We start from the raw sequence: 17,021 nt of genomic DNA on the forward strand, positions 1-17,021 counted from the left end.
ATGAAATTTCCTGGTGAATGCATTTGTCACAGTTGAAAGCAATGCAAAAGTGAAAAAAGGCATCAAAAACGCTACATGTGAACATAGCCCAAGGTGTGGAGGACAATTTTTGCTTTTGGTTATTTATTTTGCTTTATATACAAGTCATTACCGTGGAAAGAATGTTCCTTAACATATTTCCCAGGAAAATCCATTTCGGTTTAGCTTTGGTATATTTTATTGTGAGTCCGTAAAAGTGGCATAATACGTCTGACAACGTTGTTGACCCAAGTGACCTGGGAGTCAGAAATACTTCCAGGGGTCTTCCCTATGCTGTCCCCATGTTATTTGAGCACTGCTCCCATCGATTTGAGCAATTTTTAGGCCCTCTGCAGACCGCCGGGGGGAGCCTCCTGAAAAATGGTCAAATTTCCCATAGACTTACATTGGGCTCATTGGTCGGGTCAAGCACCCAAGTATTCCAATGTGCACGACCCGAGCATCGAGCGCCCGAGCATTTTAGTGTTCGCTCATCACTAAATAGAATGAGGTTTTTTTTTTCACTCATCTTTATCTATATGCATAAAGAGACAAATGTACAGTGAAAAAAAACAATCAAAAACCTACATTTTGGAGATACAAACCTTTCTGAAAAGAGATCAGGTTTTGCTGCAGTAAAAAACGCTGAAAAAATACCTTGTGTGTACATAGCCTTATAATGGTATTTGTCTGCAGATCAGCAATGGCTGCAGGAAAATGTTTTTTTTCCGTTTTGCAGTCATTTTATAACTGGTTCCCTTCAAGTAGTAAACTAGATAACACATCTTCATTGTCTTGAAATGTGCATCTCCCTTTGGAATAGACCTTTTAAATTGTAAATGACATAACACAGATAATATTTCTTTACCACTTCCTGAAAACACAGTTAGGTCAAAGTGAAAAGCAGGAGAAGGAGGTGGTTCAGATTCAAGTGTACCTACACGTGCTCTTCTGCCATGAGAACTGACATCTTCCAGCTTCTGGTGGTCTATGTGGTTTTCACCTCATCAGAAAGAGGTAAGTAGGGGACAGGACTGTAAAACAAATTGCTCACAGTAATAAACTGGATGTATTTGACATTGACCTCCTGAAGCAAACAGAAATCTGATTGATATGTCTTTTTCTTAGGTTACTTCTGGCACCTGACAGACTTGCATCTAGACCCCAACTACACTGTGACCACAGACCCAGGAAAAGTCTGTCCATCTGCAGGTGACCAGTCAGTTACAAATGCAGGGAAATGGGGGAATTATCTATGCGACTCTCCAGGTTCCCTTATTAACTCCTCTATACATGCAATGAAGGATATCTTGCCTGATCCGGACTTCATACTGTGGACTGGGTGAGTACAAAGTGCATACTGTCTGAGACATAAGACTTTCATTAATCAGTGTTCTCTTTCTTTCAGTGCTTTCTTCTACGTAGATGACACCTGATATAACCACTAATTTATATGCCTGAACACATCAATGATTGTCAATCATTAGTGATGAAGGTGGGGGTAGTGCCAGGCTAACGAATACAGTAGACTCACAATTATGAGACCTTTTGTTTTCTTTCATAGCCGTCATTATGCAAACAGTGAAATACCTTTTTTTCCGCAATTTGATATAATATGCCTAATTATGCCAACATGTTTTAACGACCTGTCTCACTATGGTCCTTTCCAATTGCTCCTCATTTTTCATTTCTTTGATAGAGACATATTATGACAAAGGAGGGTCCATCCTCCTGTTCCTGTGAGTTCTCATTCTTAGGGCTCTTTCACACTTCAGTGTGTCGGGTACGTGTGGTGCCAGTTTCCACATGTACCTGAGGCACTGACACACGGAGACCCAATTTCAATGGGTCTGGGCACATGTCAGTGTGTTTCCACAGACCGTGTGTCCGTGGGCAAAACACACTGACCTGTCCATTTTTTACTCACTGCACGGGCTGCAAAATGTCCCACACTGATGACACACGGATGACATAAGTGTGTCATCTGTGTGACACATACCGGTGCTTGGAAATCAGTGTACAGTTAATGCTGTTCTCAAGCGCCGGGTGCTGAATGCTGACCTCATCATTGTCCCCTGCTTGTGCTGCGATCAGTACCAGCAGGGGACAATGTTGAGAGAAGTAGTGTCTGCTCCTGCAGTGTCCAACTGTAAAAATAAGAATAAAATAAAAAAATCCTTATACTCACCTGTCCAAAGATGTCCCCCGCTGTAATCCATGTGACCACTCACGGCAGGGAAAATGACACGCTGCAGCGTGTGGCGTCCTGGCACTCACTGAGCTCAGCAGAGGTCCGGGACCCACTACGTTCCTCTTTTACATAGTTGCAATAAGCTATTTAGTATTGCCTGGAATAGACACAATTGTAGACAACATAAAGAAGTGTTACATTAGTTTGGGTTTTCAATCTGTACATGTAAACAAGAACGTGTTTATTTTTCAAAAGTAAGCAGAAACTGTTATAATGGCAAGGAAGTGAAACAAACAGCATAATTTTATCCTGCAATGATAAAAGTAGTAATCCAACTGTAAGGCTGCAGACTGCCCTGTCCCTGCCCCTGAAGACAGTGTTGTATTATAAGAATAGTGTTGTGCGGTTTTATTGTGCCATGTGAGCTGTCATGCGATTTTTAGTAATGTATACTGTAAGATGTGATATGTTGAGAATTGCCTTGCATTCTGTAATGGTAATGTACAGTTTATGGGTAAGGTAAAGGGTTAATGTAAAATGTATGAACTAATGCTTCATACCTAGTGCAGGGTAAGCATAGGATAAGATATAGGTTAGGATTTACAATACAGACCAAAAATTTGGACACACCTTCTCATTTAAAGATTTTTCTGTATTTTCAAGACTATGAAAATTGTACATTCACACTGAAGGCATCAAAACTATGAATTAACACATGTGGAATTATATACTTAACAAAAAAGTGTGAAACAACTGAAAATATGCCTTATATTCTAGGTTCTTCAAAGTAGCGTTCTACTTATAGCATGGGTCTAGTTGGGTGAACAACCAGTACTCTTTTTTTTGGCTAAGATGAATGTAATGCGAGGGTCACGGGAAAGGCAGAGGTATAGAAACATAAAAAGGTAGAGTTGAAAGGGACATCCAAGGTCATCATGTCCATCCCCCTGCTCAATGCAGAATTCACTAAACCATCTCAGACAGAATACTGTCCGGCCTCTGTTTGAAGACTTCCATTGAAGGAAAACTCACCACCTCTCGTGGCAGCCTGTTCCCCTCATTGATCAGCTTCACTGTCAAAAAGTTTTTTCTAATAGCTAATCTGTATCTTCTCCCATTCAATTTCAACCCATTGCTTATAGTCTTTCTTTGTGCAAACGAGAATAAAGCTGATCCCTCTACAGTGTGTCAGCCCTTGTTTGTAGACAGCTATTAAGTCTCCTCTCAGTCTTCTCTTTTGAAAGCTAAACATTCTCAAATCCTCTAAACATTCCTCATAGGACATTGATTGCAGATGGGTCACCATTCTGGTAGCTTTTCTCCGAACTTTCTCCAGTTTTTCAATGTGTTTTTTTAAATTATTCATCAATGTACAAAGGAAAATTCCAAAAGACACTAGACACTCTAGCTATATCAATATCTACTTAATCCAACATAGTTATTATTTCAAACCAGCAGGATGACAGAGACTCTAGCTTTATTAAAAACCTAATTTTATTTAAGACAAATAGTTTATAAAAACAGAGACAAGGTGGGAACCGGAAGCCTCCAATGCAGAGAGATGCGGTACCAAGCTAAATCATATCTCAATTAATAATAATAATAATGTTTATTTTTATAGCGCCAACATATTCCGCAGCACTTTACAAATTTTAGGGGGGACATATACAGACAATACAGAATAAGCATATCTCATATCGAAAGCAGTGAGGGCCCTGCTCGCAAGCTTACAGTCTATGAGGAAATGGGGGAGACACAAAAGGTAGAATGCACATATATTGTATAATGCAGCCTTAATATACTAAATAGGATAAATAATACATGGACTGGTCGCCGGCCAGTATGTGTACACTCCTGACCGAGGCTATTAAGTACATGGTTGGTATGAACCTGAAATTGAAGAAGATTTTAATATGGGGGAAAACTGGGACGGACAACTGAGAAGGACAGGTAGTGTGTGGATGCGATACGCCAGTCTAAAGAAATGGGTTTTTAGGGTCCGCTTGAAACTGTGGGTATTGGGAATTAATCGAATTGTCCTGGGTAGTGCATTCCAAAGAATTGGCGCAGCACGTGAGAAATCTTGGAAACGGGAGTGGGAAGTTCGGATTATGGAGGATATTAGTTTTAAGTCACTGGCAGAACGGAGGGCACATGTAGGGTGGTAGACTGAGACAAGGGAGGAGATGTAGGGGGGTACTGAAGCATGGAGCGCTTTGTGGGTAAGCGTGATAAGTTTAAATTGAATTCTATATTGGATGGGTAACCAATGCAATGACTGGCACAGGGAAGAGGCATCGGTGTAGCCGTTGGCGAGGAATATGATCCTGGCTGCTGCATTAAGGACGGATTGGAGAGGGGAGAGTTTAGTAAGAGGAAGCCCGATAAGTAGAGAGTTGCAGTAGTCCAGACGGGAATGAATAAGAGCTACGGTAAGAGTTTTTGCCGAGTCAAAGGTGAGAAAAGTCCTGATTCTTGAGATGTTTTTGAGGTGTAGATGACATGAACGAGCGAGTGATTTGATGTGAGGAGTGAAGGAAAGATCTGAGTCAAAAATGACCCCAAGACAGCGGGCTTGTTGCTGGGGAGTAATGGTTGAGCCACAAACGGAAATGGTAATATCGGGCACAGGTAGGTTAGTGGAGGGAGGACATACGAGTAGTTCAGTTTTTGACAGATTCAGTTTCAGGCAGAGGGAGGACATAATGTTAGAGACAGCAGAAAGACAATCACTGGTCTTTTGTAGTAATGCAGGGGTGTATAATTGGGTGTCATCAGCATAGAGATGGTACTGGAAACCGAATCTGCTGATTGTTTGTCCAATGGGAGCGGTGTATAAGGAGAAAAGAAGGGGGCCTAGGACTGATCCTTGAGGAACCCCGACAGTAAGGGGAAGGAGAGAGGAGGAGGAGCCGGCGAAAGACACAGAGAAGGAGCGGTCAGAGTGATAGGAGGAGAACCAGGAGAGAACAGTGTCCTTGAGGCCGATAGAGCTGAGCATAGTGAGGAGGAGCTGGTGATCCACAGTGTCGAATGCTGCAGAGAGATCCAGGAGAATCAGCAGGGAATAGTGACCATTAGATTTAGCTGTTAGTAGATCATTAGAGACTTTAGTGAGGGCAGTTTCAGTAGAATGTAAAGAGCGGAAACCAGATTGTAAAGGGTCAAGAAGAAAGTTGTCTGAAAGATAGCGGATTAGACGGGAATGGACCAGGCGTTCCAGGAGTTTAGAGATAAAGGGAAGATTGGAAACAGGTCTGTAGTTGGCTGTGCAGTTCTGGTCAAGGGATGTTTTTTGTAAGTAATGGATGCATGCTGGCATGTTTAAAAGAAGAGGGAAAGATACCAGATGAGCAGGAGAGGTTGAAAATTTTAGTTAGGTGAGTGGTGACAGCTGGAGCAAGGGACTGAAGTAGATGTGAGGGAATAGGGTCACTGGTGCAGGTGGTAGGGCGAGAAGATGCAAGGAGCCTGATCACTTCATCTTCGGTGACTGGTTCAAAGTCAGAAAGTGAGCAAGATACAATATGGTGGGGGAGAGCATGCATAACGTTTGGGGATTGGGAGAAAATTTCCTGTCGTATATGGTCAATTTTTTCTTTGAAATAATTGGCCAGATAGTCTGCACTGAGGTCAGTGGTCGGGGCCTGTGTTGTTTGATTGAGGAGAGAATGAAACGTGTCAAAGAGTCAATTAGGATTATTGGAAAGTGAGATGATGAGGTTGTTAAAGTAGGTTTGTTTGGAGAGGTGAAGCGCAGAGTTATATGTTTTCAGCATAAATTTATAATGGAGGAAATCTTCGGGCAGATTAGATTTTCTCCACAGCCTTTCAGCACACCTGGAGCACCGCAGGAGAAGACATGTTTGAGGTGTGTGCCAGGGTTGTCGCCGTCTATGCCGAATTGTTCTTTGTGTAGGAGGTGCGGCTTCATCCAGGGCGCATAGCATTATTTCATTATAATGCTTCAATGCAGAGTCGGTACACGAGAGGGAGGAGATTGGGGCCAATGATGATTGCAACTTTTTCATCAATTTCTGGGTGTTAATGGCGCGTAAATTTCTATAAGTGTGGAAAGTGTGGAAAGTGGGGGGGTCTAGAGTAGAGTCACAGTTCTTGACAGAGAATGAAAGAAGATTATGGTCAGAGAGTGGAAGGGAAGAGTTAGTAAAATCATGTACTGAGCAAAGCCGGGAGAAGATCAGGTCCAATGTGTTCCCGTCCACATGTGTAGGAGAATTAGCAAGCTGTGAAAGGCCGAAGGAGGAGGTTAGTGATAAAAGGTGAGCGGCAGATGGGGAAAGAGGATCGCCAATTGGGATGTTAAAATCACCCATGATTATCGTGGGGATGTCGCAGGATAGAAAATTTGGAAGCCAGGCAGCAAAGTGATCCAGGAATTGATGGGCGGACCTGGAGGGCGTTAGACAACCGCCACCGCCAACCGCCGGTAGAGTCTGACTGTGTGGGCCTCAAAAGACGGGAAGATAAGGGAGGGTACAGAGGGGATAACCTGAAAAGTACATTTTGTTGACAATAGCAGACCAACACCTCCCCCTGATCTGTTATCAGGTCGCGGGGTATGAGAGAAATGTAGGCCACCATAGGAGAGAGCTGCAGCGGCGGTGGTGTTCGACTGCTGGATCCAGGTTTCAGTGAGAGCCAGAAGGTTGAGGGAATTAGAGAGGAAAAAGTCATGGATATAAGAGAGTTTATTACAAGCTGAGCGCGCATTCCAAAGGGCACAGTTGAATGAGACAGAAGATATGCAGGGAATATTAATGAGATTAGCAGGGTTTCTGAATGTAACAGGGAAAGAGTTAGTGTTATTATTACTGGAGGGTCCTGGATTAGGAGAAATATCACCTGCGACTAAGAGAAGAAAGAAACAGAGAGTGAGCAGATAGTTGAGTGATTTGTGAGAGTGTTTCCTGTGTTGTATGGTGGGAATGAATGGATCTGTGTGGTATAACATTGTGAAGAGAGCATGACAGCTGTACATAGGAGAAGAGAGGAGTGAGGGGTTAATATGGATGAAGTGTGCCGAATTTGTGGGAGAACGGTGAATGTGGATGATTGTAGCAGTCAGAATATAAATGGCACAGATACAAATGGTGAATAATGTTTGCCAAAAATATGACCTGGAAGCAAGTTTGTTTAATTGTCTTGCATGTCTTAACTGTCTCCTGCCCTGTCCAACTGCCATTTTCTAACTGCCGCGGCACTTTGATAAATTATGGCACTTCAATAAAGTATGCATAAATGCTATATGCATAAATGCCCCCACATAAATGCTGCCCCTTGACTATGTCTCAATATATAGGGAAGTATCTGCTTAGATCGACACAGATTTAACTCGTTAGCAGTGTTGAGCGATAACTTCCGATATCAGGAAATATCGTATCGGATTGGATCGGACCGATACTCAAAAAGTATCGGATATCGCCGATTCCGATACCGGAAACCAATGCAAGTCAATGGGACACTAATATCAGAATGAAAATAAACCCTTTCTTTCCTTGTAGGTTAATTTTACATGAAATAAAACAACTAAGAATAATGTAGAATGTGTTATGCGAAAAGCCGGCAATTCATCAGCGCATACACCGGTACCTGACAATTTACAACAGAAAGAATAGAGCTTCACACATAGATTAGATAGATAGAAACATGTCAGTCACATATATATGAAGTACAGGGACAGTGTTGCTTACTGTACTTGTCATTTAGTGTAAAGGATTTATTTAAAAAAATAATAGTGTTTTCATGCACCGTCTCTTTAAAAAAGCCGGCAATTCAGCAGCGGTACCCGACAATTTATAACAGAAAGAATAGAGCTTCACACATAGATTAGATAGATAGAAACATGTCAGTCACACATATAAGAAGCACAGTGACAGTGTTGGTTACTGTACTTGTCATTTAGTGTAAAGGATTTATTTAAAAAAATATTAGTGTTTTCATGCACCGTCTCTTTAAGAAAGCCGGCCGGCAATTCAGCATCTGTACCCGACAATTTAGAATAGAAGGAATAGAGAATCATACATAGATTAGATAGAAAGAAACATGTCAGTCACATATATATGAAGTACAGTGATAGTGTTGATTACTGTACTTGTCATTTAGTGTTAAAATAAAGGATTTATTTAAAAAAAAATTGGCGTGGGGTTCCCCTTAATTTTAGTCTCTAGCGGAGGTTAAGCAGACAGCTGGGGCAGATGTTTGAAGCCTGGGAAGGGGGTAATACCCACGGATCTTCCCAGGCTACTAATATCAGCCCCCATCTGAATACCTAGCCCTTACTAGCTATTAAAATGGGGGACCCTCCCAAAAAATGACGTGGGGTCCCCACTATTTTAATAGCTAGCAAAGGCTAGGCAGACAGCTGGGGGCTGATATTAATAGCCCAGGAAGGGAGCCATGAATATTGGCCCCCTCCCAGGCTAGAAACACCAGCCGTCAGCCGCCCCAGAAATGGCGTATCAATAGGATGCGCCAATTCTGGCACTTAGCCTCGCTCTTCCCACTGCCCTGTAGCGGTGGCAGTGGGGTATTAGGGCTGGGGTTGATGTCAGCTTATAATGCCAGCTGACATCAAGCCCAGGTTAGTAATGGAGAGGCGTCTATAAGACACCCCCATTACTAACCCCATAGTGAAAGTTAAAAAAAAAACACAAACACCCAGAATAAAGTCATTTAATTGAAATAAACACACAATTCTTTATTGTTCTAAATTAAACCATACTTACCGTCACACCCATTCCAGCTGAAGCCAACGATCTCCTGCAATAAATAAAAATAATAAAGCAACCTCATCCTTACCTTTCCATGGTTCCCACGACGGCTCCAGCTCTGCTACATTGAGATGACAGGCTGGACCGCAGCAGAACGCTGCCATCCAGCCTGTCATCCCGCAGACACTGAGAAGCGCAGGCATGCTTGCGCTCCTCAGTGTCTCTCTGTGACGGCATCCAGATGAGCCGACAATGAACTCGGCTCACCTCATGCATGTCACTGACAGAGTGGGAGAATTCTCACGCTGAAGCGCTAAGTGCAGGAGAATTTTCCCACGCTGTAAGTGACGTGCATGAGGTGAGCCGAGTTCATTGGACATGACCTCACCTCATGCACGTCACTGACAGCGTGGGAAAATTCTCCTGCACTCAGCGCTTCAGCGTGAGAATTTCCCCACGCTGTCAGTGACGTGCATGAGGTGAGCTCATGTCCAATGAACTCAGCTCACTTCATGTACGTCACTGACAGCGTGGGAGAATTGTCACTCTGAAGCGCTGAGTGCAGGAGAATTTTCCCACGCTGTCAGTGACGTGCATGAGGTGAGCTGAGTTCATTGGACATGAACTCGGCTCATCTTTATGCCGTCACAGAGAGACACTGAGGAGCGCAAGCATGCCTGCGCGTCTCAGTGTCTGCGGGATGACAGGCTGGATGGCAGCGTTCTGCTGCGGTCCAACCTGTCATCTCGATGTAGCAGAGCTGAAGCTGTCGTGGGATCCATGGGAAGATAAGGATGAGGTTGGTTTATTATTTTTCTTTTATTGCAGGAGATCGTTGGCTTCAGCTGGAATGGGCGTGATGGTAAGTATAGTTTAATTTAGAACAATAAAGAATTGTGTCTTTATTTCAATTAAAGGACTTTATTCTGGGTGTTGTGTTTTTTTTAAATACTTTACTAGAAATTCATGGTGGTCATGTCTAATATTGGCGTGACCCCATGAATTTCGGGCTTAGGGCCAGCTGATAATGCCAAGCTGGCCTTAACCCCTTTATTACCCAGTGAGCCACCACACCAGGGCCCTGGATGAGTTGGGTACAGCGCCAGAAGATGGCGCTTCTATGAACGCGCCATTTTCTGGGACGGCTGCGGACTGCAATTTGCAGCGGGTGGGGCCCAGAAAGCTTGGGCCTCCCTGCGCTGCGGATTCCAGCCCCCAGCTGCCTTGTTGTACCTGTCTGGACACAAAAATAGGGCGAAGCCCCACGTATTTTTTTTTTTAATTATTTCATGAAATTCATGAAATAATTAAGAAAAAAAGGGCTTCCCTATATTGTTGTGTCCGGCCAGGTACAAATAGGCAGCTGGTGGTTGGGGGCAGCCCATTCCTGCCTGCTGTACCTGGCTGGACCCAAATATAGTGCGAAGCTCCACATCAATTTTTTTTTAATTATTTCATGAAATATTTTTTTAAAAAAAGGGCTTCCCTATATTGTTGTGTCCGGCCAGGTACAAATAGGCAGCTGGTGGTTGGGGGCAGCCCGTTCCTGCCTGCTGTACCTGGCTGGACCCAAATATAGTGCGAAGCTCCACGTCAATTTTTTTTAAATTATTTCATGAAATAATTTTTAAAAAAAAGGGCTTCCCTATATTGTTGTGTCCGGCCAGGTACAAATAGGCAGCTGGTGGTTGGGGGCAGCCCGTTCCTGCCTGCTGTACCTGGCTGGACACAAATATAGGACGAAGCCCCACATCAATTTTTTTTTAATTATTTCATGAATTTCATGAAATAATTTAAAAAAAAAATACGTGGAGCTTCGCCCTATTTTTGTGTCCAGCCAGGTACAATTAGGCAGCTGGGGGCTGGAATCCGCAACGCAGGGAGGCCCAAGCTTTCTGAGCCCCACCCGCTGCAAATTGCAGTCCGCAGCCGCCCCGGAAAATGGCGCGTTCATAGAAGCTGGATGCTGGACCTGGCTGGCATACAAAACTATGGCAAAGCCCACGTCAAAATTTTTGGGAAAAATTAATTAAAAAATAAATAATAATTTAGGGACTGCATCTTTATTAACTCCTCAAATGTCATTTAGTGTTAAATAAAGGATTTATTTAAAAAAAAAATTGGCGTGGGATCCCCCATAATTTTAGTCTGTAGCGGAGGTTAAGCAGACGGCTGGGGAAGATGTTTGAAGCCTGGGAAGGGGGTAATACCCACGGATCTTCCCAGACTACTAATATCAGCCCCCAGCTGAATACCTAGCCTTTACTAGCTATTAAAATGGGGGACCACCCAAAAAAAATGACGTGGGGTCCCCCCTATTTTAATAGCTAGCAAAGGCTAGGCAGTCAGCTGGGGGCTGATATTAATAGCCCAGGAAGGGTGCCATGAATATTGGCCCCCTCCCAGGCTAGAAACACCAGCCGTCAGCCGCCCCAGAAATGGCGCATCCATAGGATGCGCCAATTCTGGCACTTAGCCTCGCTCTTCCACGCTGCTCTGGTGCGGTGGCAGGGGGTAATAGGGCTGGGGTTCATGTCAGCGCCAGCTGCCATGAAGCCCAGGTTAGTAATGATGGGCATCTATAAGACACCCCCATTACTAACCTACAAAGTGTTAAAAAGAAAAAACACACTACACCCAGAAAAAAATAATTTATTTGAAATAAAACACACCATTTAATTTAATTCTTAGTTTACTAAAAAAAAATAGTTACCTGTCCACATTCCTGCGCTGATCTCCCATGCACAGCTGTCACATCTGGAGATGGTGACAGCTGTGCATGGCTGCTGTAAGCTCACACTGCCGGGAACACGTCCGCTCCCGGCAGCGGGAGCCCCTGACTGAGGTCACCGGAGTGCATTCAGGCAGCGCAGCTCCGGAGACCGCCTTTACGGCACTGCTGTACCGTGGGAATTTCTCACGATACAGCAGGGCCGTAAAGGAGTTGACCGGAGCAGCGTTGCCTGAACTCCGGTGAACCCGCTTATGCAATGACCGGGCTGCTTTACGGCCCCATCATTCTAGCGGCGGCGGTTCAGAGCGGTCACATTCTATGTGGCTGCTCTGAACTGGAGATCTTCGTGGGACACTCGTGGACTACTACGGAGGGGTAAGGATAAGGTTGTGGTTTATTATTTTATATTTTATTACAGGAGATCGATGGCTTCGGGGAATTAGGTGTCTAGGTGAGTATAGGTGTAGTTTTTTATTTTTTACTTTATTTTAGGTGGCGATCGGCGGGGACAGGTAATGTATAAACTAATTTATTGTAGGTAACCACTGGCCACCAATGACATGTATTTAAAATTTATTGGGGACACAGTAGGGCAATTTAAATAGCAGGATCAGGCTGATGGGAACTACTGCTCCCATCAAGCTGATCCTGCTGGCACGAGTGGACGGGGGACAGACATAGGCCGATGGGAGTAGTAGTGTCACATCGGCCTATGTCTGCCTGCATGCACACACCCGCACACATCGCACAGGCACCGCGCACACACACACGCAGACATCGCACAGACACCGCGCACACCCGCAGACATCGCACAGACACCGCACACACCCGTAGACATCGTACAGACACCGCACACACCCGCAGACATCGCACAGACACCGCGCACACCCGCACACATCGCACAGACACCCACAGACACCAATCATGACGGGTCTGGGAGGTGAGGCTGACCTGTGCGACCGTGGGAAAGTTCATGTGAGTTCATGCAGTCAAGCATGAACTCACATGAACCCTCTGAGGGCACCGCGGCGACTTCAAATGAACAGCTGATCAGCATCAGCTGATACCTCAGCTGTTCATTTGAAATAACCGGCGGGAAAGTGCAGCACAGAACGGGAAAGCCGGCGGTGAAGTCTTTTCACTGCCGGCTTCCCCGCCCGGGTCCTTCGCTCCCCGCTCCTTGGTGCTGTGCTCCCTGCCCGGTCCTAACTTACGATCGGGATGGGAGGTGGCAAGGGGAGCGGAGGATCGGGGTGGAAGGCTGCGGGAAAGCAGTATGGGGCTGTGTGATTGTTTAAAAGCCGGCGGCTTTTTACCGCCCGCCGGCTTTTAAACAATCAGGAGAATTCTCCCACGCTGGGATGGCATTCTGATGACAGGCTGGATCGCAGCTGAGCGCTGCCATCCAGCTTGTCATCCTTCAGAGACACTGCAGAGCGCAGGCATTATGGGAACTTCCGATTCCGGTATTCGATATTGTAAAAGTATCGGAATTAAGTATCGGAATTCCGATACCGCGAATATCAGCCGATACCCGATATTTCAGTATCGGAATGCTCAACACTACTCGTTAGCAATCAATCAGCTAGTTTAAGACAACAGGAGACCATAAACTGCAGAAAATAAAACAGACTGGCAAGTCTGCATGGATCATAAACTGTGAAAGTAACTGTGATGACCTTAAATTTCATGGGTTAAACAACGTAGATGAATGACAAAGATATACCATTGATAGGCTGCAGAGCATTGCAAGAAGCATGGAGGTACAATTCAGTTTTCAGAATATATAACACGTAGTAGATGAATGACAAAGATATACCAATGATAGGCTGCAGAGCATTGCAAGAAGCATGGAGGTACAATTCAATTTTCAGAATAGATAACACATAGTAGATGAATGACAAAGATATACCTGTAAGAAGAGAAGAAAGATGAATATTAGCAATCCCATAACTAATTGCCAGGACATTTTGATAAACTATGGCACTTCGATAAAGTATGCATAAATGCTATATGCATAAATGCCCCCTCAATTCATATGATATTCCAATAACCAAATAAAAATACCTCAATGAAAAAAGTGCCAATAGTGCAAAGAAAGATAATCAGTTCAGATTAATGGGAGCAGGTATTAAATCAAAATAAATATAAAGTGCTAATTGCTAATATGGTTTGAAGAAAATACCTAGGTGTTAGAATTTATGTTGTTTTACTATCGGCCATCTTATTGTGGTTTGCTTGCTTCTAGTCTTTTCCTCTGGTGCTGGGTGTCTTGGTCACGTGATCTCTTCACTCTTACTCAGCACCCGTGTCTCATTCCCCGCTGGACATCAGTGTTCTTTCGCTTGTGCTCTGGCTAAGTTGCCTTGTTAGTTCTTTGTCCTGGGGACAATTGATATTCTGGGACTTCTTGTTCCACCAGTTTTGTTTCCTTTTATCTTCGTTTCTGCAACTTACTTTTCTTTAAGGAGGGCTCCTGTTTTTTCTCCCATTCCTTAGATCTTTTAGGGACACCCTTTCCCCTTCCTTCAGGTCTTCGTTTGAGTTCAGTGCAGGAGTGTCGGTAGGGCTATTCACAAGGAATAGGGCACCCACTCCAGCGTAGGGTTTAAGTCTCAGTGCAGGGACAGCTTTTCCCTCCTATTACTTAGTTCTAAGTTGCAGAACATAACAGTATTTTCGGCTCAGGCCTAGATCTTCTGGGAGTGAACTACAGCGTGTAGAGATTATTATGTCTCTATTGCGTAAAGAACCTCATATCTGGGCATTTTCCTTGTCTCCTGATGATCATTGTTTGAGGACTGTGGAGGCATTTTTTGATGCCATGGGTTACATCAGCTGAGGCAGAGCTCAGTCGTCTCAAACAGGATTCTCTTGATGCTGAGAGTTATTGCACCCTGTTCAGACGATGGTCTGCAGAGGTCAGGTGGAACAACCCTGCACTCAAGTTTCAGTTTCTGGCAGGCTTGAGTGAAAGGGTTAAAGATTTGCTCATTGCATTCCCTGCACCTGATACTTTGCAAGTTGTCATGCAGTTAGCAATCAATGTGGATAGAAGGTTGAGGGCCAGTCAGACTGAGAAGTTTCCTATATTGCTGGATTCTGTTTCTCACGATATTCCTGTCGACACTGGGAAACCTATGCAGGTGGAGGCAATGTCATCCCGTTCCAAGGAGAGGGCCAGGAGGTTCTCTGAGGGACTTTGCTTGTATTGCGGTAAGGCTGATCATTTTTTAAAGCAATGTGAGGTTGGCTTAAGGAAAGAAAAAAAATGGTCAGTAGAAATAACACGCCCGTTCGCATTGCGTTTTTACGTTCTTCTGGGGTGTTTTTTCCTGGTATTTCCACCTGTTAGGTTCAGTTTCAGGTAATGGTGGATTGTGGTTCTGCACTTAATTTGATTGATCAACAATTTCTTGAAAAGAATAAGTTCGGTTCTGAACCTTTGTCGTCTCCTTTTCCTGTGGTGGCGATTGATAATACTCCCCTGGAGCATGGGAGTGTTCTTCGAAAGGTCACTGGGTTTCTGCTTACTATGAATATGGAACATCAGGAGCAGATTGACTTATTTGTACTTGCTAAATTGCTTTCCCTGGTCATCCTGGGGTTGCCCTGGTTAAAAGTGCAAAATCCTTTGCTGGACTGGTCGTCTGGTTCCATAAGATCCTGGGGTCAGGGGTGTTATGGTAAGTGTTGTAATGTTCACATTGCAGCTGTTGTGAAGTGGAAGTTACCTGAACCCATTCAGGATTTTTGGAGGGTTTTTTCGGAGGTGGAGTCGAAAGCTTTACCACCTCATAGAGATTACGATTGCGCTATTGAGTTCGTCCCTGATGCTAAGCTCCCTAAGAGTCGGTTATTTAATGTGACAATAAGGGAGGCTTTGAAAGAATACCTTCAGACTAGTTTAGTTGCAGGTCACATAACACCCTCTAAGTCTCCTGTGGCTGTTGGGTGTCAAAAAGAAGGATCGGGGTCTTAGGCCATGTCTGGATTTTTGAGAGATTAATAAGATCAATGTGCGCAATCCTTACCCGTTACCACTAGTGATGAGCGAGCATGCTCACTACTGTTCGGTGCTCGCCTCCCTGTATGTTTGGCGCTCTTTAGAGAGCCAATGAACTTGCAGGGATTGCCTGCCATGCACTGTAATGCTGTAGCCATATTGGTTGTTGGTATTACAGTGATTGGCTGGCCGAAAAGCATCATCAGGTCTATATCAGACCTGGCGCCGCCATGCTCGTAACAGTCACTCTGGAATCAGACAGTGTAGGGAGAGGTGCTGCTGCGTCAGGGAGAGATTTGCTTGTGTGTTAGGTAGTGTAGGGGGAAAAACCGTACATTACACATATCCATCTTAACAAACAGTCCTTCTGAGGACTACTCTATCTGCAGAGATATCAGGCAGGCAAGGTGTATAGGCAGGCAGTGTATATAGCAGACTGCAGTGCATAGAGCACAAGATGCTCCATTCAAATTCTGCCTTCTGCTGCTGTTAGATATTTCTACACATAGGCCCAGGTGTCAGGGGCCAGGAATACATTTCTTTGGATCTTAATCCTCATTATTTGCTTAAAAAGCAATCCAGAGAACACCGTTTTTCTGAGCCATTTGCTTGTGTAGGGAGAGGTGCTGCTGCGTCAGGGAGAGATTTGCTTGTGTATTAGATAGTGTGGGGAGAAAAACCGTACATTACACATATCCTCAAAAGGACAATCAGTCCTTTTGAGGACTAACTAATCCATCTTCAGAGATATCATGCAGGCAGTGCATATAGGCCGGCAGGTAGGGTATATACAGTGCTGGACAAAAGTATTGGCACCCCTGCAATTCTGTCAGATAATACTCAGCTTCTTCCTGAAAATGATTGCAATCACAAATTCTTTGGTATTATTCTCTTCATTTAATTTGTCTTCAATGAAAAAAACACAAAAAGAATTGTCCTAAAGCCAAATTGGAAATAATTCCACACCAAACCTAAAAAAGGGGGTGGACAAAAGTATTGGCACCCTTTGAAAAATCATGTGATGCTTCTCTAATTTGTGTAATTAACAGCACCTGTAACTTACCTGTGGCACCTAACAGGTGTTGGCAATAACTAAATCACACTTGCAGCCAGTTAACATGGATTAAAGTTGACTCAACCTCTTTTCTGTGTCCTTGTGTGTACCACATTGAGCATGGAGAAAAGAAAGAAGACAAAAGAACTGTCTGAGGACTTGAGAAACCAAATTGTGAGGAAGCATGAGCAATCTCAAGGCTACAAGTCCATCTCCAAAGACCTGAATGTTCCTGTGTCTTCCGTGCGCAGTGTCATCAAGAAGTTTAAAGCCCATGGCACTGT

The 17,021-nt window shown here is 44.2% G+C and overlaps 1 protein-coding gene across 1 annotated transcript in view; it reads left to right on the forward strand.

Annotated features, from left to right (window-relative positions):
* Positions 1–895: 895 nt before the first annotated feature.
* SMPDL3B (sphingomyelin phosphodiesterase acid like 3B) overlaps positions 896–17,021 on the forward strand; it is a 484,668-nt gene continuing 468,542 nt past the window's right edge. The window contains exons 1-2 of the mRNA XM_073664974.1: positions 896–1,035; positions 1,147–1,360. Coding sequence (XP_073521075.1) covers positions 975–1,035; positions 1,147–1,360 — 275 coding nt within the window. The 5' untranslated portion in view covers positions 896–974. The remainder of the gene's footprint in view (positions 1,036–1,146; positions 1,361–17,021) is intronic.

This window comes from Phyllobates terribilis, unplaced genomic scaffold (genome assembly GCF_046119375.1).
Source record: "Phyllobates terribilis strain yellow unplaced genomic scaffold, ASM4611937v1 Scaffold_181__1_contigs__length_3860067, whole genome shotgun sequence".
NCBI lineage: Eukaryota > Metazoa > Chordata > Amphibia > Anura > Dendrobatidae > Phyllobates > Phyllobates terribilis.